The sequence below is a fragment of the Stegostoma tigrinum genome, chromosome 18 (assembly GCF_030684315.1).
Source record: "Stegostoma tigrinum isolate sSteTig4 chromosome 18, sSteTig4.hap1, whole genome shotgun sequence".
Classification (NCBI taxonomy): domain Eukaryota; kingdom Metazoa; phylum Chordata; class Chondrichthyes; order Orectolobiformes; family Stegostomatidae; genus Stegostoma; species Stegostoma tigrinum.
Window position 1 is genome coordinate 11,928,135 of NC_081371.1, and position 25,467 is coordinate 11,953,601.

General features: G+C 41.6%; 1 protein-coding gene across 4 annotated transcripts; it reads right to left on the reverse strand.

The window, feature by feature from the left end:
- Nucleotides 1-7,521: 7,521 nt before the first annotated feature.
- cdpf1 (cysteine rich DPF motif domain containing 1) lies at nucleotides 7,522-25,420 on the reverse strand. 4 transcript variants are annotated; one of them, XM_048549142.2, is made up of 4 exons: nucleotides 25,329-25,420; nucleotides 18,283-18,395; nucleotides 13,470-13,581; nucleotides 7,522-12,591 (listed from the first exon to the last, which is right to left on the reverse strand). In XM_048549142.2, exons 2-4 carry the CDS (start codon nucleotides 18,393-18,395, stop codon nucleotides 12,484-12,486), a joined length of 333 nt encoding a protein of 110 aa, XP_048405099.1. In that variant the 5' UTR covers nucleotides 25,329-25,420; the 3' UTR covers nucleotides 7,522-12,483. The 4 variants fall into 4 exon arrangements, with proteins under 4 accessions (XP_048405099.1, XP_048405098.1, XP_048405100.1 ...); XM_048549141.2 differs by having other exon boundaries at nucleotides 25,130-25,415; XM_048549143.2 differs by lacking the exon at nucleotides 25,329-25,420 and adding an exon at nucleotides 23,378-25,114.
- Between the last annotated feature and the right edge of the window lie 47 nt (nucleotides 25,421-25,467).

Here is a 25,467-nt window from a genome sequence, read left to right on the forward strand (position 1 = left end):
GATATGACTCTTCTCCAGAGCTCTGGATATCAGTTCAAACCAAAGTAGTTAACTCTCCTGTCTTTTTAAATGTCTGCCCAAGTAATCAAGTTGCATCAAATTGCTCTGGGCATTTACTTGAAGTTGGCAATTGCTACCAGCTTTGTCAGCCAAGCTCATATCCCAAGTAAATATAAGATTTTCAAATTGCATACGTTCAAGTTAGCAGGTAGCAAGCTATTTCCTGGCACAATTGTATGTTATTTACGGCTCTCGTCTAGCTTTGGAGGACTTCAGCTCTACTGTAACCATTATGTCATTAATGATTTGATGAGCCATATGGGGAAATCAAACAACAAAAATATGGAAATAAAACTATGGATGCTGGAAATCTGAACTAACAATAGGCATAGAAACTCAGCAGATCTGGCAGGATCTGTGGGGAGAAAGCGGAGTTAACAGCAGAACTGACAGTAGCTAGGAAAAGGTATTTTAAATGCTGGAGACAGAGAGGTGGGGTGACAGGAAAAGGAGCAAAGAATTGGTTTAGAGAGAGCCCAGAGAACGAGAGAGACAGGCAAAGGGATGACTAAAGCAGGGAGAAAAATGCAGATACCAGGGACTCTAAGTAGATGACAAGGATTTGATTGTGCTAAAAGCAGCTAATGTCATAACAGGACCTACAGTGTAGAGGTAGGTGAAGGACGGAGGAAGATATTCAAATTGTAAAATGGTTGAATTTGATATTGAGTCCTGAAAGTAGCAGTGTCCCTGAGTGGAGATTTGTTGCTCAATATAGAGTGGCATTGTTGCCATCTAATGGTATGCACTGCAATTACATCTTAAAGTTTAAATTTGGGCTGTCTGCTGATAAATGGCAAACTTGGAAGAGGGGTTAAGATCAGGACGTGGGGGAAGAGATCAGAATTCGGAAGAGTGGGATTTTGGCATTGGGAGAACCTCAGGAGTTGGGAGGGAGAGAGAGATAAAGCTTGGGAGGAGAAGTGGGGGGAGGCGGGGGAGAATGGGAGAACAACGTTCAATTTCACCCATGGCTATCTAGTCCTCTCTCTCTCTCCTCTTGTGATCTTCCCAACCCCAACCAATCCTCCTGGTCTTTGCTGCTAGACCCCTTTTCAATACCACTGTTGTTCTGTGCATATACATAGTGCACACTTTGCACACGATGCAACAACATAGTGTGTCTGGAACGGTGCATGTTCACAGTTTCAAGTGAGCACAGGCACGGTTGCCTTGCAATTTCAGTGTCAGAAAACATTTCCATATTTACTGGGTAATATTTTCAAAAGCACGAGTTGAATTTTCATCACACAGGCTAAAAACAAAATCCAATCTTGTCAGAAAGCCTTCCCTGTGTTGGGTTCTGATTAAAGCTAAAACGTTCATAAGGTGTGTGCCTATCTGAGCATAGATGGGTTTCCTATCCATTTAGAGGCAGTGAGATCAGACGAAATGTAGGAATCATTTGGATTCTCCACTGCAGCTATCCCTGAGGCTGCCACTTAGCTAGACGGAGAGATCTATGGTTTATGTCCAAGCCATCCACTTCACCAGATCAAAACAAAATTTCGCAGAAGACCCAACGGCTTGGCTTGCAGAGCCAAGCTGCCCATTTTCATTCATGTTGACCTGCATCCAATGTTGGAAAATGTGTTTGTGTTAGTGAGGGAGAGGAGATTTACAGGAGGAGGATGCTTTGTTGTCCAGCAGGAACATAGATCTCTTCAGAGACATTCACCCCTCTGCTTCCAATTCCCTGTCCTCTCTTAGTCCCTGGTACTGATTCATCACCTGAAGAGCTGTCTCCTCCCAGGGTTTCTCAGTGCTCAAGTTGCACACCTCTCTGAAATGCAATGTCAAGAAGAGCACAGTAAAGACCACAGTAACTGAGAACTTTGCAGAAGAGTACTGGAGGGTATCACCGCATTATTCGAGGCACTGGATTTGCATTTTCAGAAGCCTGATGTTCTGTTCAGTGCTTGTCCTACTTACAGTGGCAGGTTCAATTCCAGCCCGAGGCAACTGTCTGTGTGGAGTTTGCGCACTCTCCTGTGTTTGCTTGGGTTTCCTCCAGGTGCTCTAGTTTCTTATCACAGCCCAAAAGATATACTGTTTAGGTGGATTGGACATGATACAAATTGCCCATAGTGTCCAGGAATGAGTAGGCTACGTGGATTAGCCAAGGGAATTGCAGGATTATAGGGAAAGGCTTAACTCTTTAAATGGTAAGTGTAGACTCAATGGGTTGAATGGTCTGCTTCCACATTGTTGGCGTTTTATATTTCTACCTTGAAATCAAGTAATGGAGGTGATCCCCAATGGCCAGCATCCCTGCAATGCTGTGTCTTCCATTAAATGAATGCACCGGACCGCTCTGGCAAACAGGACATCAGTGACTAGATGCAGGGGCATGCAGCCATTTATGACATGCCACTATTGTTCACATTTGATCTTTGGAAGGAGTCAAGGTTCAAGGTTAAAATGATTTTGGCAGCACCCACACACCAGAGCAACTAGTATTACAAGGTGTGAGTTCTTTGGTAGTGAGGTAGTGGATGTTGTGATAATTTGCTTAGTGAGATGCAAACCCCAGCATCACTGCTTCCTGTACATTGACAGGTAATTTATCTAATCCTGTGTGACTAATCATGTATTATATGTCCTACTCTTCTCTCTGATGTCCTCCTGATGCTTCACTTAGTTTCCTCTTAGACCCAAAATCTAACAGTTGTACCCTCATTGCTAGCTAAAGCTTTCCTTCTGAACGTGTGGCTCTCTTGCTCGTTAAATTTCTGCATCCCAAAATGCTCAACATGTGCTGACTCATTTTTGGAAATTTGGGTTCTGAATGCCCACTTTACCTGCCACTTTTGCAACACCAAGGAGACCCCTTAGCAAAATGCTGAGTTTCCTTGATACACTAGGTGGCACGGTGGCTCAGTGGTTAGCACTGCAGCCTCACAGCGCCAGGGACCCGGGTTCAATTCCAATCTCAGGTAACTGTCTGTGTGGAGTTTGCACATTCTCCCTGTGTCTGCGTGGGTTTCCTCCGAGTGCTCCAGTTTCCTCCCACAGTCCAAAAATGTGCAGGCTAGATGGATTGGACATGCTAAATTGCCTGTAGTGTTCAGGGATGTGTGGGTAATAGGGGGATGGGTCTGGGTGGGATGCTTCAAGGGGCGATGTGGACTTGTTGGGCTGAAGGTCTTTTTTCACACTCTAGGGAATCTCATCTAAATCTAAACTACTGGGGTGTAGGCGATATCCTGAGGCAGCCATAATTGTCTTACCATTGCACAGACACCTTCCCTCAGCTGTTCAGAAACTGACAAGATTCTGATACCTATGTGCTTTTAAAAAAAAATGCTATCCCTTCAATAAAGTCTTAAGTGAATTTTTAAACCAGTTTTGATCAGCTCATAAGAGACTAAAGGATGCCTATTCAGTCTGCTCATTACTGTGGGCCCAGGAATTTACACCTTGAAGTGAAATGTCACCTTCAGTAGCATTTTGGGGAAGCCCTCCACTCTGCTCCTGCCTTCAGGTCTGTGGCTTATCATCAGAATTGAGGACAGAAAAGCAACATAATATGCAATTAAAAGTTGGGGGGACAGGGGATGGTGTGTGAATGGCATGCCAGCAGAATAAATAAAAGGGAAGTCTGTCATAAGGTGGAAGACAGGAGTGATCAAATGAGAAGGCTTTCATGGTTAAATGAAAGCCAAATAAAGTGGCACTGGATAAAGTAACCAAAGATTTCTCTAGATGAAGTGTGAAGTGCTGGATAGAATGTATTAGAATGTAGATTTAAAGAAAATTAAAACAAAAAGGATACAGAGATAACAAAATGGAGGCAGAGATTATGATTTAAATTTGTTAAACTCAAATGTTGATCCTTGAAGGCTGTGGAGTTCTGAGTCAAAAGAAGAAATGCTGTTCCTTGAACTTGTGTTCAACTTCACTGGAAAAATGATGTAGACCAAGGATAAAAAAAGCCAGAGCGAGGGCCAAGGAGGAGAATAAAAATAATTAATGACAGCAAGCTCAGCGTCATGCTTGCACATTGAATGCAGATGATCAGCAAAGCAGTCACCCAGTCTGCTGTTAACCACCACTGACTAAATACAAACAAGTCGATATTTATTTTGTGCAATAATGTAAAAGGAGTGATAATAACTCCAGAGATAACAGAGACTGCAGATGCTGGAGAATCCGAGATAACAAAGTGTGAAGCTGGATGAACACGGCGGGCCAAGCAGCATCTTAGCAGCACAAAAGCTGGCGTTTCGGGCCTAGACCCTTCATCAGAAAAGGGGGGTGGAGAGAGGGTTCGGAAATAAATAGGAAGAGAGGGGAAGGTGGATCGAAGATTGATAGAGGAGAAGTTAGGTGGAGAGGAGACAGACAAATTAAAGGAGCGGGGTTGGAGCCTGGAGAGGTAAATATAGGCAGGGCGGTAGGGAGGAGATAGGTCGGTCCAGGGAGGACAGACAGATCAAGGGGGCGGGATGAGGTTAGTAGGAAGGAAACGGAGGTGCGGCTTGAGGTGGGAGGAAGGGATAGGTGAGAGGAAGAACAGGTTAGGGAGGTGGGGACGAACTGGGCTGATTTTGGGATGCAGTGGGGGAAGGGGAGATTTTGAAGCTTATGAAGCCCACATTGATATCATTGGGCTGCAGGGTTCCCAAGCGGATTATGAGTTGCTGTTCCTGCAACCTTCAGGAGGCATCATTGTGGCACTGCAGGAGGCCCATGATGGACATGTCATCTGAAGAATGGGAGGGGGAGTGGAAATGGTTTGTGACTGGGAGGTGCAGTTGTTTATTGCGAACCGAGCGGAAGTGTTCTGCAAAGCGGTCCCCAAGTCTCCACTTGGTTTCCCTAATGTAGACGAAGCCACAGCGGGTACAGTATATCACATTGTCAGATGTGCAGGTGAACATCTGCTTGATTTGGAAAGTCTCCTTGGAGTCTGGGATGTGGGTGAGGGAGGAGGTGTAGGGGCAAGTGTAGCACTTCCTGCGGTTGCAGGGGAAAGTGCCAGGTGTGGTGGGGTTGGAGGGGAGTGTGGAGTGGACAAGAGAGTCCCGGAGAGAGTGGTCCCTCCGGAAAGCAGACAAGGGTGGGGATGGAAAAATGTCTTGGGTGGTGGGGTCGGATTGTAGATGGCAGAAGTGTCGGAGGATGGTGCGTTGTATCCGGAGGTTGGTGGGGTGGTGTGTGAGGACGAGGGGGATTCCCATTATGTCTGATATGGAATCTCCAGCATCTGCAGTTCCCATTATCTCTGATAACCGCAACATCCTCGCCACAGTAGTCGAGAACACCCTCAACCGTGTCTCCCGCAACTCATCCCTCACATCCCGTCCCCGCAATAACCGCCAAAAGAGAATACCCCTCATCCTCACATACCACCCCACCAACCTCTGGATACAACGCATTATCCTCCGACACTTCCGCCATCTACAATCCGACCCCACTACCAAAGGCATTTTTCCCTCCCCACCCTTGTCTGCTTTCCAGAGGGACCACTCTCTCCAGTACTCCCTTGCCTGCTCCACGCACCCCTCCAACCCCAACACACCCGGTACTTTCCCCTGCAACTGCAGGAAGTGCTGCACTTGCCCCCACACCTCCTCTCTCACTCACATCCCAGGCCCCAAGATGACTTTCCAAATCAAGCAGATGTTCACCTACACATCTGCCAATGTGGCATACTGCATCCGCTGTACCCGTTGTGGCCTCCTCTACATCGGGGAAACCAAGTGGAGACTTGGGGACTGCTTTGCAGAACACCTATGCTCGGTTCGCAATAAACAACTGCTCCTCCCAGTCACGAACCATTTTTACTCTCCCTCCCATTCCTTAGACGACATGTCCACCCTGGGCCTCCTACAGTGCCACAACGATGCCGCCTGAAGGTTGCAGGAACAGCAACTCATATTCCGCCTGGGAATCCTGCAGCCCAATGGTATCAATGTGCATCTCACAAGCTTCAAAATCTCCCCTTCCCCCCACAACTGCATCCCAAAACCAGCCCAGCCCTTCCCCACCTCCCTAACCTGTTCTTCCTCTCACCTATGCCCTCCTCCCACCTCAAGCCGCACCTCTATTTCCTACCTACTAACCTCATCCCACCCTCTTGACCTGTCTGTCCCCTTTGGGCTGACCTATCCCCTCCCTACCTCCCCACCTCTACAGGCTCTATCCCCAGCCCTTTAACTTGTCTGTCTCCTCTCCGTCTATCTTCTCCTCTATCCATCTTCGATCCACCTCCCCCTCTCTCATTTATTTCAAAACCCTCTCCCCGGCCCCCTTTTGTGATGAAAGGTCTAGGCCCGAAACATCAGCTTTTGTGCTCCTAAGATGCTGCTTGGCATGCTGTGGTCATCCAGCTCCACACTTTGTTTTCTCTGATAATAACTCCAGTTAGTTTTACATTATGCTTGATTTACATTTCCATTGAATTCAAATTCAGTAGAGCTGTAGCATGGTATCTCCTTTTTCACTTTTGCATAGTCATGATCTACCTGAAACCTCTAGAACCTATGGCAATAGAAGAAGAATATTTCAGGTTTAAGATAACAAAGTGTGGAGCTGGTTTGGTTGATTATACGAGGAAGAAGTCGTGAGTTTAGTATTTAATACCTAATCCTGCTATTATAGCTTCTGACTTGTGTCTAAACCATTGAATGGCGGCTTGCATCAAGTCGACGTGATAGATCACCTTGTTTGATCACTTTGCTTCCTTATTTAGAAGTTAACACATACTTCGTCCACTCAAAAGCAGAACTTTATTTTAGAATTTCCTTCAGTAATGCTGGAAACCTCATACTGAACAACTTTAGAGGCATGTCATATTAGCAGATGGTCGAGAGTAAACATTGAAAGATTAAGTCCTTCATTTAACTGAACTTGTAAATATGTAAAGTCCATTACACTTGTTAGATGACAGCTCAAGTGTTTGGACACTGCATCATTGCTAAAAGAGTATTTCAATAATACAGGTAGACTTATACATACTAGGTTAGATAAAGCAAAGGTGAGAAGATGGCTGAAGAAGCAGATAAAAATTCCTGATTACAATTTAATATACTAGGCCCAACAGGAAGCACCAAACATAGCAAAAATGCTCAATGGTTCAAAGGCCAAATGAAGAAAAGGACAAGGGCCTTTTTTTTTGTCTTGTACTAACAGAGGAATAGTGTAAGTCATGGAAACATATCAACCACACACTGAAAGCAAACCAGTTATCAAACATGCCAAATAGCATCGGAGATAATGTGAACTGCAGATGCTGGAGAATCCAAGATAACAAAGTGTGAAGCTAGATGAACACAGCAGGCCAAGCAGCATCTCAGGAGCACAAAAGCTGACGTTTCGGGCCTAGACCCTTCATCAGAGAACCACAAAAGCTGATATTTTGGGCCTAGACTCTTCATCAGAGAGCCACTCTGATGAAGGATCTAGGCCCGAAACATCAGCTTTTGTGCTCCTGAGATGCTGCTTGGCCTGCTGTGTTCACCCAGCTTCACACTTTGTTATGCCAAATAGCATTTAATCTTTTAAGGGTGATAACTACTACATTGTTCTTCAGCAAAACCTAGCTAATGCTGAACTACTATGGAACATGTAAACTATGTCTTTTGTCAATAAAGATTTCAACTTTATTTGTTCATGCACTCTGTAAAGTTTAACGTTGGAATGTTATCAATTATACTGTCAAAATTTTAAATGAAATGTGATTCACTGATGCATTATACTTTATCTTTGAGTTATGGCTGCAAGAAGGGAATAATTTGTTAAAGTCAGAAGTCACACATCATCAGGTTATGGTCAGGTGACAAAGGGCTACGCTCTGAAAGCTTGTGATTTCAAATAAACCTATTAGACCATAACCTGGTGTCATGTGACTTCTGACTTTGCCCACCTCCACATCATGGCTACCATTGACACCACAACTTGTTAAGTCTTATACGTAATCCTTGTGCTGACTGGATTGGTTTGATAGCTATCAAAATAATGCAGACTGGCTTATGTAAGATGTTCGAAAGTGAAGCCATATAATGCATCTTTGCAGAGGAAAATTACAAATGGAAAACGTATAACCCAGTTCTCTGATGTGTGCACATCAGAAAAGGGAGGAAAAGATTTACCTGATAACCATACAGCAATTGTCAATCCAGATTCTGTATGCAAAATTTTAATTTAACATACAGCTTTATTATTTGATCAGTTTTAGACGTTGAACGTTCATGGTGCCAATGACATGAGGAGCCATTGTTCAGCTACAATCATCCTTTAATATTTATGGAATGAAAAAAAATTTTGGAGAAACTCAAGGTCTGGCAACATCTGTGAAGAGAGAAACAGAGTTAAATGTTTCAAATCTGATATGACTCTTCTCATTTCAAATGGGACTGAATTAAATAAGTCCGAGAAGAATGCGCAGAGAGTGTGAAAACGAGAGCACTCACAAACTCCATTAACTCTTTAGCTCTTTTGAGATACCATGTTGAGTATTCCACTTTCTTAACTGCCTGGGATTCCAATACGTCTTTATAGCTTTCTTAGCTACCTTTTTGATTGTTCAATAGTCCTTCTTTCAAATGTCTCTGATATTGCTGCTTCTCCGTTGCTAGTTATTAGTTCGGGAAACCATCATTAGCACCTGTATTGGCTTCATTGAATCAATATATAGAATTTGCCTCACTTCCTGCATTCTACCAGTATTCTGCCATATGGAGCAACTGATTGCTTCAACTCAAGGCAATACAAATGGAAAGTAGGAGATTTGGACAATCAAACAACATTACTAATGCCCAATTCTGAACAGTCATATAAATGAACCCTATCTCTCTCTCCATGGATGCTGGCATACCTGATAAGTTTCTTTAGCACTTTGATTTTATTTCACACTTTTAGCAATATTTTTCTTTTATTACCTGAGCTCCATTATAATTAGTTTCAGTTGTATTTTATGATTCAGAGGAAATTTAAACTCTTACTGAAATAGCAGGATCAGAAATGTTTCAGCTAAGGCACACTAAAAGTAAATGTTTTGTTAATTACAGTTTGCTAAAAAGCAATTTGTAGAATTGCCAGTGAAAAAAGGGACTTTTTTTTCTTTATTCATTCACAGGATGAGGGCATTGCTGGCCACGCAGCAGTTATTGTCCATACCCAAATGCCCAGAGGGTAATTAAGAGTCAACTACATTGCTGTTGGCCTGGAGTCACATGTAGGCCAGACCAGGTAAGAAAAGGGGGGAAAATATTTTCCTTCCCTAAAAGGACATTAGTGAGCCAGATGGGTTTTTCTGACAATTGGCAATGGACTCACGGTCGTCATTAGACTCTTAAGTCCAGATATTTATTGAATTCAAATTCCCTAGTCTGCTGAGGCAGGATTCAAATCTGGGTCCCCAGAACATTACCTAGGTCTCTGGGTTAACAGTCCAGCAATAATACTAGTAGGCCACCACCTCCCCTACTTTGTACCGTTTGCAACTAAGACTTGAGTCACAATCTCTGGAATATTGTAAACCTTAGAACTATGGTTTAAACTGAGTTGCTACTGCCCATACTTCAACTTGCAGCTATGAAAAGATTTGTATTAGTAGACCTATTGCCTAAATAAAAAGCTATGAGGCTGTTGGCTTGCTTGCCGAGCTGGCTGGTTATCATACAGACATTTTGTCACATGCTAAGTAACATCATCAGTGAGGCCTCGGACGAAGTGATGTTGTTTTACTCCATTTGGTACTGACATGATCTGGTCTGTTATGTTATGGTGGGCTGTGCCATTTCCGGTTCTGTTCTGCATGAGTCTGTATGTGGAGTCTAATTCCACATTTGTTGATTGCATTATGGATTGAAAACTAGGCCTCTAGGAATTCCTGTACGTGTCTGTGGTTGGCTTGAGCAAAGATGATCACATTGTCCCAGTTAAATTAATGGCATCCACTGAGATGAGTGAAAGTTTGTCGTGTTGTTTTGCTGCTAGCTGGTGTTCATGTATCTCAATAGCCGGTTTCCTTCTGGCTGACGTAATGTTTGTGTTGCGGTCATTGCATGGCATTTAGTAAACTCCATTGATCCTGCATGCCATGGGTATGGCGTCTTTGGTCCTTGTGTTTGTCACAGTGTGGCTGTAGGTTTGTGTGCTACCAAGATTTTTAGTGATTGCAGGAGTCTCGTTGTCAGTTCTGACATGATTAGATTAGATTAGATTCCCTGCAGTGTGGAAACAGGCCCTTTGGCCCAACAGGTCCACACCGCCCCTTGGAGCATCCCACCCAGACCAATTCCCCTATAACGCACACACTCCTGAACACCACAGGCAATTTAGCACGACCAATCCACCTAGCCCACATGTCTTTAAACTGTGGGAGGAAGATATGTTCTTGATAATAGCGTAGTGTGGCCAGTACACTGGGGCATACTGTGTCCTCTTGTTGTTGTTTGTTGATTGCATTACGGGTTGAAAACTAGGCCTCTAGGAATTCCCTCGTGTGTCTGCAGTTAGCTTGAGTTAAGATGGTCACAGTGACCCAGTCAAACTGATGGCCTTCATTGTGGAATTGGGCCCCATATACAAACCCATGCAGAACAGAACCAGAAATGATACAATCCAACTTAACAGACTGGGTCATATAGATAGCAAGTGGAACAGAACAACATTGCTTCATCGGAGGCTGCACTGATGATGTCATCTCACGTGGTGACAAAACATTTGTACAACAACCAGCCAGTACGTGCAGCAAACAAAAAACTCATCACAACCTGAGCTACAAATCTTCACAAGAACAATAAATAAAAAGCTATGTTAGATCTAAAGTTTTACAACCTCAAGCATGAAACATACAGTGGAAAGTGTGACTGTATTTCCTGAAATTTCAAAGCAATTGCAGGCTACTGTTGATGCCATCATTTATGGAACAGTTTAAATGCTGGATAAATCAGACAATGAACTTAGAAATTTGTAAATGTACAAAACAAAACTTTTAAACTGGCTGAATCTTTAAGAGGTTTAACTACCACATTCATCCTCGTATTAAATATTCTTTCACTTCCACACGCGATGGATCTTCAATGGTGATGTGGGGCTGAGGAAGATGTGGTGCAACAGGAGATGTAGAAAGAAAATAAAGAACAATAAATGTGGAATTCAAGAAAACGAAAACCAATATTTAGAAAGAAGTATTTTAGTCAAGTTAACTCAAAAAGAAACAAAGCAAGAGGAAGTTCGTCAGCAGCAGAAAACCTGAAATTTTCACAACTTCAGTGTCTGACTTGAGGATATAATCCATCCAATCAGCATATTTGTCTACTTTCACCCTTGAAATAAATGGAACATCTCAGGGTGAAGTAATGGACAATGACTTCACTTTGGCCCTTACCTCAAATGTCCTCCCTAAACTCCTGTCCCTCCATCTTATGTTTCTCAAAAAATTTTAAAACTCTTTATCCAACTGTTGAAACCTTATTTCCTATGTCAAGGAAGAGTCGCATGGAGCACAAAGGGACTTCAATTACCTTAAATTTACTTCACAAAATGCAAGTTGTTCTTGTTGAAGTATCCCCTTTCATTTAGACCCCAAAAGGAGTTCAGAAATAATGAAGAGGACCAAACCAGTAAATAGCATGAGATCAAGCACTGCTAATAGCTTCAAAGCTTCAGATACCACATTTTTGGATACAGAAGTTTAATTATCATCTCATGAATATATCATCATTTTCAGGGCTGCAAGCCTCATCATTTTTCCCAGATTTACGGCACAACATCGTGGGCCGAAGGGCCTGTACTGTGCTGTACTTTTCTATGTTCTATGTTGCAAGTATGAGATGTATTTATCTAAAGAGACTTTGGTGATATCTTTGCTCCAACATGCTTTTGCCACTGCAATAGTAGTAGTGTTCACAAAGGCAGAGTCCCTTATAGGAGCAATTTAGTCAGGAAGATGTACACAACAAAAGCAATGGGTACTCTGTCAAAATAAAGATGGAATCAGTGAATGGGGTCTTTTTCTTACTCGTCTGGTGATGAGCAGCCTAGGGAAGGTACGACGAACAGAAAGAAGACTTTTCGATATTGTGAAATATTTTAACAATTGACAAAGTTTTCTTGGATCTCTGAAAAGATGATTGAGGAATACAATAATCTTTTCTCCTCTCATAGATCAAAATGACTGTCACTGCAGAGCTATTAGCCCTTAAATGCAAAGATGTAAAACATGATTTCTGCAGCGGACATCAATACATTGTGCTCCATAGAAGAAACATCGACTGAGCTTACTCTTGTTATAGCAAGTATTTCCTAAAGAACTGGCAGGCAGTTGAATTATGAATGAACTATAGCTCTTAACTTTACATAGAGAAAGAAAACCTCTTTCAAATGTCCAGGTTACTGTGAATATTTAACTCCCTTATTTTCATCTTAAAGCTGATTCTTTGCTGTGTTCACCTGAAGGCTTGAAGTTTGTTACTGCTTTTTCTTCTGCAGGTCCAGCTGAATCTCTTCAGGAAATTCAGCTATATGCTTCTTCACACAGGGGATGCAGAATCGCTTTGTATAAAACAGGCTACATTCCTAAGAAGATTATTAAAAAGGGAAGAAAAATATGGTTAAAAAGTTTATGAAATGCATAGTTACGTTTGCCATCCTGAGTTCCTCACCAACACAGTCTCCATCAAATCTCCGTCTCCATTCATGGAATTTATTTTCTCTATATATTACTCTTCAAACTTCCTTAACTGTTGTTCCTTGATGTAATACCATATGCCAACCATGGGCATCCTTCTCAGTGCTTCAAATTGTAACTCCTACTTTACAATGCATCAGAAAGAATTAAAGGAGTTAAAGATTTAGAAAATTACAGGTATCTAAAAGGGTATGGGGTATGTTGATTCAGTGTCAGGTCTCAAGAAGAAACAGATAAAGGAGGATGCTTGTAAGTTTGAACCAAATTAAGGCAAGATGAGACAGAGGCAGTCCAATGGGGACAGCAAGCAATTCAAGATAATGGAAGCAATATCAAGTCGGACAGCGGTAGGAAGATCACAGAAATACAGAATTGAGAAGCTTCAAAATTAGCATGCAACGCTTCAACAGGAGAACGCACAATAAATTTATGTAAGCCAAGTCGCAGAGCAAGGGTCTGGAAAGCAAAGAATAGCAGAGAATAGGTCAAAGCAAAGCCTAAGAGAGAGAGGCACAGTGAAAACAACTTAGGGATTCTAAAGGAATGGCAGCAGGACAAACTGTGTATGACTCTTTGACACAACTGAGTAAGGCTGTGCAGAACAAGCAAAGGAGGAGATAGAAAGGAATGACTTCAGTCTTACCTGCCTTAGCAACAGAACCAAGAGTAAGATACAGGGCAAACTGCTGTCTACTTACTTTGTTTCTGAGCTGTGTTTTTTCCCCACAAAAGGACTGATACATGATCAATTATGTGGCACACATACCTGACCAACACACACAACAGCGTTGCACAGACTACAGTGGGAGCCAAGAATCAAGAATGTGTCCCTTTGTGGCGTGAATGGATCATTCATGGTATAGCATTCCTCTAAAAGTCTGTGAAAAGAAAATCTATTTATACGAAGAGTGTGGAATAGATGGCTAAACTCCAGCATTTATTCTACCAAAATCATAATTTCTTAGCAATTTCAAACTTGATCTCCAATAGCAGTTGCGCTTCTATATATTTGGCTTCTACATATTTGAACTGTGGCAACTCCAACAATAGTCTAAAAGGAAAATAAATTACAAATCAAATTGACATTGAATCAGTGTAGTCCGTGGTCTAAGAGTCCCTTGCACAGGAAAACTTTCCAGTTTATTCAACAATAACAATCTTACTTTTCATTTAGTGAGCTCTATATTTTCAAGACAGGGAAGATGGCAATTAGGTATGTATTTTCTATAGAGGGTCCGGTGTGGGAATGGGGGTTTTCACCATTTTTCAGAATCTAATAAAATCAAAATGGAGCAGTGAAAGATTAGGTTTCCATACAATGAATGCCAAATTACTTTAATGAAAATGGGAGGACTCAGGCCCCGAGGAATGTACAAAAGCAGTCTTGAATCAGAACTATCAATCTGATGTTACTGGAAGTTTTGAATTTCCGACTTAAATAAAGGCTTGATGACAAAATGGCAAAAAGGCAAATACCTCTCTTGTCTGAAGGACTATATCTCTGTTCAAAACTAACTGCAATATCTTGACAAATCAAATAAGACCATGTAGATTCCACATGTTATGTACAAGGATATCCGCAAAGAACCTTTTCTTAAAAGCAATAAGTCTGTCAGGTCATTTTCTTTCAATGAGGTGTTTTATCACTCTGGATGGATAATTGACTTATTTATCTGCCATCATAAAACACCAAGGCACATGACATATTGTACTGCAGAACCAACTAACTATTAGAAGATTTCTAAAGGTGACACAAACATTTCCTGGCAATCTAATGAGTGACCTAGGGATTTTTGTAGAAGAATCTTTTATTAGAATAATCTCTATATTTATGATTCAATAGAGAAACAGTAGGCCATTTAGCCCTATGAGCTTGTTTTTTCATTAAATGAATTTATAGTGGATCTCTGGCCTAACTCAGCTGCACCATTTTGCTTAGTAGCTTTGGCTGACAAAAATCTATCCATCTCAGATTTAAAATTAACAATTGGAGTAACATCAATTGCTATTTGCAGGACAAGGTTCAAACCTCTACCAACTTTTCCACGTAGAGGTATTCACTTGATTCACTCTTTAAAGGCTTGACGCTAATCTTTAAGCTATGTTTCTTGGTCCAAGATTCCCTAACAACATAATTAATTTTCCCTACATTTCCTGTCAGTTTCCCTTAATATCTCAAATGCTCTGATCAAATTATCCATTTATATCAAACTTTTCATTAGAGAGAAGAAGGTTGAGAGGTGACTTAATTGAAACATATAAAATAATCAGAGGGTTAGATAGGGTGGATAGGGAGATCCTTTTTCCTAGGATGGTGACGGCAAGCACAAGGGGGCATAGCTTTAAATTGAGGGGTGACAGATATAGGACAGATGTCAGATGTAGTTTCTTTACTCAGAGAGTAGTAAGGGAATGGAACGCTTTGCCTGCAACAGTAATAGATTCGCCAACTTTAGGTACATTTAAGTCGTCATGGGATAAGCAAATAGACGTACATGGAATAGTGTAGGTTAGATGGGCTTCAGATTGTTATGACAGGTCGGCACAACATCGAGTGCCGAAGGGCCTGTACTGTGCTGTAATGTTCTATGTTCTATGCAGGAAATATAATCCTTCCCTATGAAATCTTTCTTTGTAATTTAATCCTTGGAGTCTAAATATCATTCTAGTTTAAGAAAAGGCCTGAAGCTTAGTCCTTAGCTACAACACCCAAGTCTGGCCTGAAAATGCACAATATTTCTCCCTCAGTTTTCCTGTGTTAAGATACACCCAAGCATTCTGCCCAATATCATCACAGTAGTGCAGAATTTAAAATTAATATAAAGCTAATTCATTGACGGGATTGTGAGAAGAACAGCAGTGTCACAATTAAGACCTGAAAATTAACTTTGTTTCACGATTCACCTGAAAATGTTGAGACTTCTCTGAACAAGTGCACTTAAGATACTCCCATCTAAGGGTTGGGGTATGCCCAGTTTTGTGGGTGAAGATTGTAATTAAACAGAGAGTTTGATGGATGGACATAAAAGATCAAGACAACTCAGGGGTTATTGTAATTATGTGGGTTACCTGTATATGCCCAAAAAGCTACCAAATGAAAACTCCAGAGTCTGGTATCCTGTCACCCAGTCACTCATTATTTATACATAGAGAGCCCTTAACACTGATCCAGCTTCCTCTGAGCCAGCTCTTAGAGTCAATAGAACCTCTGACACTCCTGTTTCTATCTGTCAGCCCAAGCTCCCTGATTGGGTTGTTAATCTGGTCCAATCAGGGAACTCAGATTCTATAAGGCCCATCTCCCTGACTTTGTTACATTCATGACATCCTTTAGTCCAAGGACAGAGGCTGGTTCTTTACATGTATCTCCCACTGGCGTCTTTGAACACCGGCTCAGATTCCTCCAACTCTATCTCTGATACGGGTGGCCACAGCAGCTTCCCTCTTGCTCCCGGAGAATCTCGGAAGAAATTCATTGCCTTCTTCTTGCGGCAATGATGTTGAGGCTGCGACATCCACTGTGTCCATCTCAGATTCCAAGATATCTCCTATACTTGATGGAGAGGGAGAACCCACGCCCTCTGGAACAGTCAGAAAGGCTGTCAGGAGCTGGGCATGCTTTGTTTACGCATCGTTTGCGAGTCTGCAGCAGTCATGGGCCATGTGGTTAACAGAATTGTTGCACCTATCCAACTTTATACGTCACTGGACTTGACGTCGTGTCAACCATGCCTCTTACCCATGCAGGGCCATTTCTGTGGTTCCAGCACCAAACTTTGTCCCCTAAAATAAACTGTTGCTCTTGTTTAAAGGAAGCAACTGGCCTTCCTGATGCCATGTCACTCTTCCCCAGGTCCAGGGAGATCAGATATAACCTGGTGTGGATTCTTCACCCCATTAGCAACTCTACTGGAGTTAGCCCTATAGTTGAATTAGGGGGTAATCCTTTAATCAAAAAGGAACTGGAGCAGTGTGGTATCTAGTGAAACTGTAGGCTGTTTCTTTAAACCTCCCTTCCAAGTTTGGACTGCTCTTTCTGCCAAGCCATTGGATGATGGATGGTATGGAACTGTGGTTATATGTCAAATACTGCTCAACTTTAGGCAACACGCAAATTCCCTTCTTGTAAATAATGGCTCAATATTTGTGATCAACACTTCTGGGAATCCATGTACAGCAAACAATGTACGCAGTTTTTCTATCGCCATTCCCGCATTTAACGAATGAACTCTATGCACATTCAGCCACTTTAGAGGGGGTGTCCACAATGGCTAAGAATACTAAGCCAATGAAAAGACCAGCATAGTTGACATGTAACCAAGTCCAGAGTGTAACCAGCCATTCCTATGAATGTGGGGGAACTGCTGGCAGTAATTTTTGTCCTTGTCGGCACTCTGTGCACTACTACCAACGCGGCTATGTCTGCATCCAATCTTGGCCACCAGACATTACTTCATGCTAATATCTTCATTTTAGAAACTCTTGGATGACCCGGGTGGAGTTCACCCAGTATCTGGTAGCGACCTTTGCTTGGAACAATCACTCATGGTCCCAATAATAATATACCGTCCTGTTTTAGTGCCTGTTTGAAGACCAATTGGGCTTTTGCACAGGTACAGGAGTAATCCCATATATCAAACAGTCTCTAGGCATCTCATTAACAGTTAAACCAAAGTCATACGCCTCTGCCAGTCTTAACCTAGTCAGAAATCCTGATATGGATTCTCACGGTTCTTGAATTATTGAGTAAAATTGATAGATTTCAGAATTAAAGGAGTCCTGGGGTCTTAATATTCCTGAGCTATATCCACCAACTCTTGAAAGGTTTTAGTATCTGGGAAAGTTAGTCTCCTAATAACTAAAAAAGTTATGTGTCCACAAGCAGTCGGGAGAATTATTCTTTATTTGTAATCTGACCGATGTCATTTTCCCAGTAAAAATAACGCATTCTTTCCACATACCGGGTGCAGTCTTTGATGGCAGGATCAAACAAGTCAAGCTTCCTGATGAAAGACAAGATCCCAGAAATGCTTATGCCCACCTCAAGGACAAGTGTTGCGGGTGAGTTTCTTTAGGAGCACGCTTTTCTCTTGTCGCCGCTGAAATAACTCCATACAGGCCAGTATCCCATTACCAAAGTCACCTATTATTTACATGTGGAGAACGCTTGACAACTGATCCAACTCATTCAGAGCCAGCTCAGAGCGAACAGGACGTCTGACACTCTCGTTCCTACTTGTCAACCAGAGCTCCCTGACGAGACCAGATTAACAGTCGTAATCTGGGAACTCCTATTCTATGAGGTCCACCTGTCTGACAATCACTAGACCTATGTAAATTGCATCCAGATTACAAATATATCTAGGTGTAAATGTAGAGGAAATCTCAGGTCATAAAGTTGAAATAATGATGGTATACTTTAAATATCGGCATTGGAGTTAAACGTGACTGTTCCTTTAAACAGTGTGCAAATGAACCACGAGGCCACCAAGTTTCTATGATCCTATAGATAGGCACTATGGAATTTGTGCTGTCTGCTGATGCGGGCAATGTTGTTATAAACATCAGAAATCACTAACACAAGAGACCGTGCATTTGGTGGCTTTTGTCCATGGTAGCTGTATGGAGCTCTGAGACTGCACAAACTGCATTCAAACATTCCTTCTGGCTCTGGATCTTCAACAGACTGCATCTGAAACAAAGGCATTAAGAAGAACTTTAATGTAGTCAATATGTGACAAAAACAAGTTTCCTATTATTGTATACTCGCGGGACCACAGGAGGCTTTGTAGGCCAAATCATTGAATAGACTCAAGAAAGAGATTGGCAATTTTTTGATGTTAAAGACATCAAGGAATGTAGGGAGAAAGTAGGAGTATAGCATTGAGGATCAGCTACTGTCGTGTTGAATGATGAAGTAGACTCTAAGGACCAAATGACCCATTCCTGCTCCTAGATTAAGAAATCTTTGTAAAATGAAAAATTGGCTCAATGACCATAACCTACACAGAACAAAAGTCCACAATCATCCACAGATTTGTACTCAGCTCATTGAGCATCTGTGGGAAAAATAATTGACCTCAACAACCCCAACAATATCAGGGAGAATTGATCAGTGAGTGAGATCTTCTGTTTTCAATTATGAAACTGTGCGAGTTGCTGAATATATAGTTTAGTGCAAAGACAAGATTTGATTTGATTTAAGACTCATACAGCACAGAAACAGACCATTCAGTCCAACCAGTCCACTCCAGATATAATCTCAAATTTAACTAGCCCCATCTGCCTGCTGTTGGCTCATATCCCTCCAAACTTTTCCTATTCATGTACTTATCCAAACACCTTTTGAATGTTGTAAGTGGTGCCCACATCCACTATTTCCTCAGAAACTTCATTCCACATGCAAACCAAACTCTGTAAAAAAAACTGCATGTTATTTTTTTCAAATCCCTCTCTACTCACCTTAAACATGAGCGCCCTAGTCTTGAAATCCCCCAAAGGGAAAAGACACTTGCCATTAGCCCTATCTATACTCCTCATGATTTTATAAACTTCAATAAAGGTGATCTCTCAACTTACCACGACTTCTCTCATGCTGATTCACCTTGTTGTGCTTGAATGAGACAATGTCAGCTTGGATTCCCCTGGGGTCATTACCTCACTCCTGCAGTTGCCTCCTCTACATTAAAAATTACTATTCATTCTCCTTGAACTGTTGCTTTTCTTTAAATATAGTTTTCTACATTTGCCTGGTACCCTATTTTTCAATGCTTTGTAATTTGAGATTGCTGGTTGTACTAAGTATAAAGAACTTTTAAAAGGAGAGTAAAACATATAGGATGGGTAACAGTAATAGCCAATAAGTTTACACAATCTTGCCCAAGACAACACAGAAACAAGAATACACACTGTACATTGCACGTGATTTTCTACAGTGTAATACAAACATCACTGCACAATCCAAAAAATCCGGTCAGTGCATGCCACTACACTCAGAGAGTAAACAAGTTAGTTCTGGCTGATTTTTCTAATTTCATGAGAAATGGATGTCACTGTGCCCAGTCCAATTTCCTTTGAAAAGAGTGGCTTACTGGGCCACTTCAGAGACCAGTTAGGAGTTGCTGTGTGATTGGAGTCATGTACAGGCCAGAGTAGATAAGATGACAGATTTCCTTCCCGAAAGGTTACTGGTGAACTAGATGATGTTCTGTGACAATCTAGCATAATTTCGTAATTTACTGAGACTAGCCTTCAAATGCAGATTTTTATGAATGTTTAAAGCAGAAGTATGGGCCTCTAAATAATCAGTCAGGAGTAACATTAACAAGGCACCATCTTCAATTGCAGGCATCTGACTGGAAGCCAATTACAGTGACGTGGCACCAAGAAAAATTAAGTAAGAAAAAGTCTGTCTCAGCACATTCCAAATGTTGGCATTGTTTCATTTCTGTTTGATCGGGCTGATCAAAACAGAAAGTATTATCAAGTACTCGAATACTCACAGCGACAGATCTGAATCATCAAAAGTTTACGACATTGTTTGAAATTTTTGAGTCATTTAAGAAACTGTTGTTTCTATATTTCTGTATTTATCATCAGTGACAGACAATATCCACTTTCCTGTGATTGCTCATCACCTCCTCAGAAGGCACTGATGCTTGCCAGAGTGCAGTTCCAAACAATAATTCCTATGCCAAGTTCCATTTCTTTTCTTTGCGTGTGACTGCACACACACAACAGCTGGCAGCACAGGCTGCTGGCAACAGGCCCTCTAACTCTTTTTCTGGTGCACATACCTCCAAGTAGAAGCAGAAAACCAATCAATCGACCAAGTCTGTTCTGCCATTCATTAAGATCACAGCTGATCTTACTGATAATCCTCAGCTCCACTTCCTGCCATTTTCCCCATAACCCTTGACATCTTTACTGATGAAAAATCTATCTCAGCCTTAATGACTCAGCCTTATCAGCCCACTGTGGTAAAGAATTCCATAAATTTCCTTCAGAGAGAAAATTTCCCTTAATCTCTATTTTAAAAGAGTATTCCTTTATTCTTGAGATTTTGCCCTTTTCATGAAGATTTTCACACAAGGGGCAACAACTTTTCTTCATATACTCTGTCAAGTTCCTTAAGAATCTTGTAGTTTCAACAATATTTCCCTCATTCTTCTAAACTCCAATGAGTAAAGGCCCAACCTATTCAACCTGTCCTCATAAGACAGCCCCTTAAACCCAGGACCAGCCCCTTCTCTGGATTGCCTCCAATGTTAGTATATCTTTCCTGAGATAAGGGACCCAAAACAGTTTACAATATTCCAACTGTGATCTGACTTGTATAGTTTTAGCAAGAGTTCCTATTTTTATACTCCATTCCCTTTGAGATCAAGGCCAACATTCCATTCACCTTCCCTATTTTTGTGGTTTGTGAATGAGGACACCCAAATCACGCTGTCCTACAGCTTTCTGAAGATTTTCTCCATTTAAATAATATTCAGCTCCTCTATTCTTCATTCCAAGTGCACACCTCACAGTTTCTCACATTAGATTCCATCTACCATGTTTTTGCCCATTTGCTTCATTAGTGTCACCCTCACTACTTGCATTCCCAAATATTTTTGTGTCATCCACCAATCTGGTTTTAATACATTCACTTTCATCTTCCAAATCATTTATATTGTAAATAACTGTGACCTAGCACTGATCCTTGCAGTACTCCACCAGTTACAGGTTGCCATCCTGAAAGTCACCCCTTCTCCCAATTCTTTATCTTTTATTAGCCATTCCTCAATCCATATTAATATATTACCTCTAACACCATGGAATTTTATTTTGTTAAGTAGCCTAACACATGGTAACTTTTCAAATAATTTCTGAAAATTCAATTTCATTCACTGCTTCCTCTTTATCTATCCTGCTTGTTAACTCTTCAAATCATTCTAAAAAAATTGTCAGGCATGAATTCCCTTCGAGAACCCATGCTGACTCATGTTATGTATTTCCAAATGGTCTGCTTTCACATCCTTTATAGTAGATTTTAACATGTTCCCAATTACAGTTAACATTTTGGGTCCAGTGAAGTTGTGAAATTCTGAAAAAGACTCATTGGATCGAAAATGTCAACTCTACTTTCACTCCACAGATGCTGCCTGACCTACTAAGTATTTCCAACAATTTCTGTTTTTGTTTCACAACTTCAACTCCTCCTGAATAAATAATAAAGTTCCAAGGCAATTTTCCCAGGTCCAATTTGTACAGCTAGGAATTCACCAGACTGTGCATTCCCAAAGTGGGAACAATACTTCAGACCTAACAATCCTTCAGACCTTGTTCAAATCAGACTTTATCTTTAAGTTGTGTTTTCACTACGGATTTCATACAACGGGAGACTTTTACATTTGATTTCCCGATCATTACACCAGGGTAACCACTCTTAGTTATTCAGTCAAGGAGAAATGTCTTGCAGACTTTGAGACAATGCAGGGTAAAGAGGCAAAATTTGATATCCATGATTCAATGACACATAAATATGCCATTATACTCTGCATCATCGTTTGTTTGGATTATAGAGACAGATTATAACTTAACTCCTAATTGGTAATTTATGAGACGATGATAGATCTGTGATCTAATTCCAAATACCTCATCTTTGTTCAGTAGGCTAAAGTAGCTAAGAAAAATCTGCCTTGACAATTCTAAAGGACAGAATTAATCAATACTTAGAAATGGAGGGACTAATCAAAGATAACCAGCATGCATTAATTAGAGGCAGATCCTGTCTAATTCAATTGAGTTCTTTTGAAAAAGTGACTAGGTGAAAAGGTGAGGGTAGTGCACGGACACAGACTTTAGTAAAGTATTTGGCAAGGTCCCACATAGAAGGGTAATCCAAAAGGCAAGAGACCATGGGATCCAAGGAAAGTTGGCAAAATGGATCCAAAAATTGGAGTACAAAGAGGAGGCAAAGGGTGATGGCGAAGGGGTGGTTTTATAATTGGAAGCCTGTCATCAGTGGTGTACCACAAACAGCAGTGCTGAGATCCTTGCTGTTTGTTATATACAGTAATAACTTGGATGGAAATGTAGAAGGTATAATTAGTAAGTTTGCATATGACAAAAAAAATTGGTGTTGTTGATCTTGAGGAGAATGGTTTCAGGCTGCTTATTGATCAGTTGATAGCGGGCAAAGCAATGGAATTTAATCCCAATAAGTATGAGGTGACACATTTTGAATGGTATTGGACATTTTAAAAAATTGCTCTGAATTTAGCGTTGGTAATTTTACTGCTGATTTTTGTTTCCATTTCATACTGATGGCTTGTGTCCCTCTGAACTGATTCAATTTTTACAAAGTGACAGTCAACCTTTTTTCAGTGACAGTTTGCTTTCTGTGAAGACCATATCTTTTCATGTTTCTGTAATTTTGATTGTGGACTAAAATGGAAAAAAATGTCTCTGTTTTAAAAAGCAAGGATTATGGAAAGAATTGTTGCACTTTTTAAAAACAAGATAGCAACACTTAATATAAGTGGTGTTTACACTGCTGTTTGTTTAACCAGTGGAAGAATGTTAGTGGCAGATGAATTGGCACCAGATGTGTATACAAAGCATGGTACAAAGGAGAAATAAAACACAATGAACAGTAGGTCCCTACGGAATATTGAGGAACAAAAGGACCTTGCTGTACAAGTCCACGGATCCCTGAAGATGTCAGCATAGGTATACATGTTGAAGATGCCTTACAGGATGTTTTCTTTCATTCGCCAGGGCATAGAATGTCAGAGCAAGGAAGTCTTGCTACAGCTTTATAAAACATTAGCCTCCGTCAGGACGTTGATTTCTTCTTTCCTCCAGATGCTGCCTGGCTTACTGTGTTCTTCCAGCCTCCTGTTTGTCTTCCTTGGATTCCAGCATCTGCAGGATTTTTTGTCTCCTTATAAAATATTGGTTGGATCACAGATGAAATGCTATGCAGCTCTGATTTCAATCACGTCCTGATAGGGTGGCACTGGAGAGGGCGCAGTGAAGATTCCCCATGATACTGCCTGGGATGAGAACTCTCAGTTATGAAGACAGATTGGATAGGCTGGGTTTGTTTTCTTTGGAGCTGACAAGGCTGAAGACGGATCTGATTGAGAGGTAGATTGTGAAAGTCTCTTCCCTATGGCAGGCTGGTCTAAGAACTGAGACCATAAGGTTAAAGTGAGGAGTAAGTGGTTTAAGAGGAGATCAGAGAAGGCACCTTTTTCCCCCTCCACACACCTGGAGGGTGGCGGAGGCATTTCAGCAGCCTCTGGGCTTCTTAAAAGGTCAGTTCTGTAGGAAGGGTCACTGGACCTGGAACATTGACTCTGCTTTCTCTCCACAGATGTGGCCAGACCCTGCGAGTTTTTCCAGCAATTTTTTGTTTTTGTTTTGGATTTTTAGCATCTGCAATTCTTTCTTTTTTCACAAAAAAAAGACAGTCGGCTCAGAGGACTTTTTTTGCTGTACAGGAATTGACAGCTACCTTTCCTCCACAAAACCATAAGATAAAGGAACAAAATTAGACAATTCAGCCCATCAGGTCTGCTCTACCATTCAATCATGACTGATATGTTTCTCAACTTCATTCTCCTGTCTTTTCTCCTGTGACCCTCTTACTAATCAAAAACATGTCTACTGCTGCCTTAAATACACTCAGTGACTTGGCGTCCATAGCTTTCTGCAGCAATAAGCTCCACAAATTCCCCCTCAACTCAGTTGTACAGGGTCATCCCTTCACTGAGGCTGTGTTGTTGGGTCCTAGTCTCTCCTAATAGTGGAAACATCTCTATATCCACTGTATCCAGGCCTGTAAGTTTTAATGAAATCATCCCCTCAGCCTCTAAACTCCAGCAAGTACAGACCCAGAGCCGTCAACCTGATAAACCTTTCAACCCAGGTTCCTTCTTGTAAACATCCTGTGGAAATCCTCCAAAGCCAGCACATCCTTCCTTAGATACAGGGCCCAAAACTGCTCACAATATTTCAAATGCAGTCTAGCTAAAGCCTCAAACAGCCTCAGCAGTGCATCCCTGTTCTTTGTATTCTGACCTTCTTGAAAGGAAAGGTAACATCGCATTTGCCTTCCCACCCACCAAGTGAACCTGCAGGTTAGACAAAGCAAAACAGAAATTGTTGGAAAGGCAGCGGAGTTGTGTTAGCATCTGTGGACAAAAATCAGAGTTAACGTTTTGGGCTCGGGTGACCCTTGCTCAGAGCCTGCACGTTAACTTTCGGAGAATCCTCAATTAGTCCCTCTGTGCTTCAGATTTCCAAAGCGTTTCCTTGTTTAGAAAACAGTCCTACATCTCTATTCTTTCCACCAAAGTGCAGAACTTCGTACTGTATTCCATCTGCCACTTCTCTGCCCACTCTCCCGACAACTGAGGAATAAATTTCAAGTACCTGAAAGATCTTGGGGGGCTGCGAAAGTCGCTATTAGCAATCGCAGTGAGAGACAAGGGGTCACTGCCTCTCTACGATCGCAGCCGCCTTAACGGTCGTGTGGCGCATCGGTAAATGCGACAAGCACTAGGTCGAAAGGACCGAGTTCCAGTCCCACTTGAGGAACTTGATGGCGGTTACCACAAACGGACAAACTTACGGACGAAGCCTCCGCACTCACGCGGTCCACCGCCACATCACATGATTCAATCACGCATCAACACGGCCCCCAGTGTGACGGGCGCCGGGAGCAGGCAGCGTGATGTTAGCCTCCGCCCCCTCCCCGAGTCTCGCGAGAT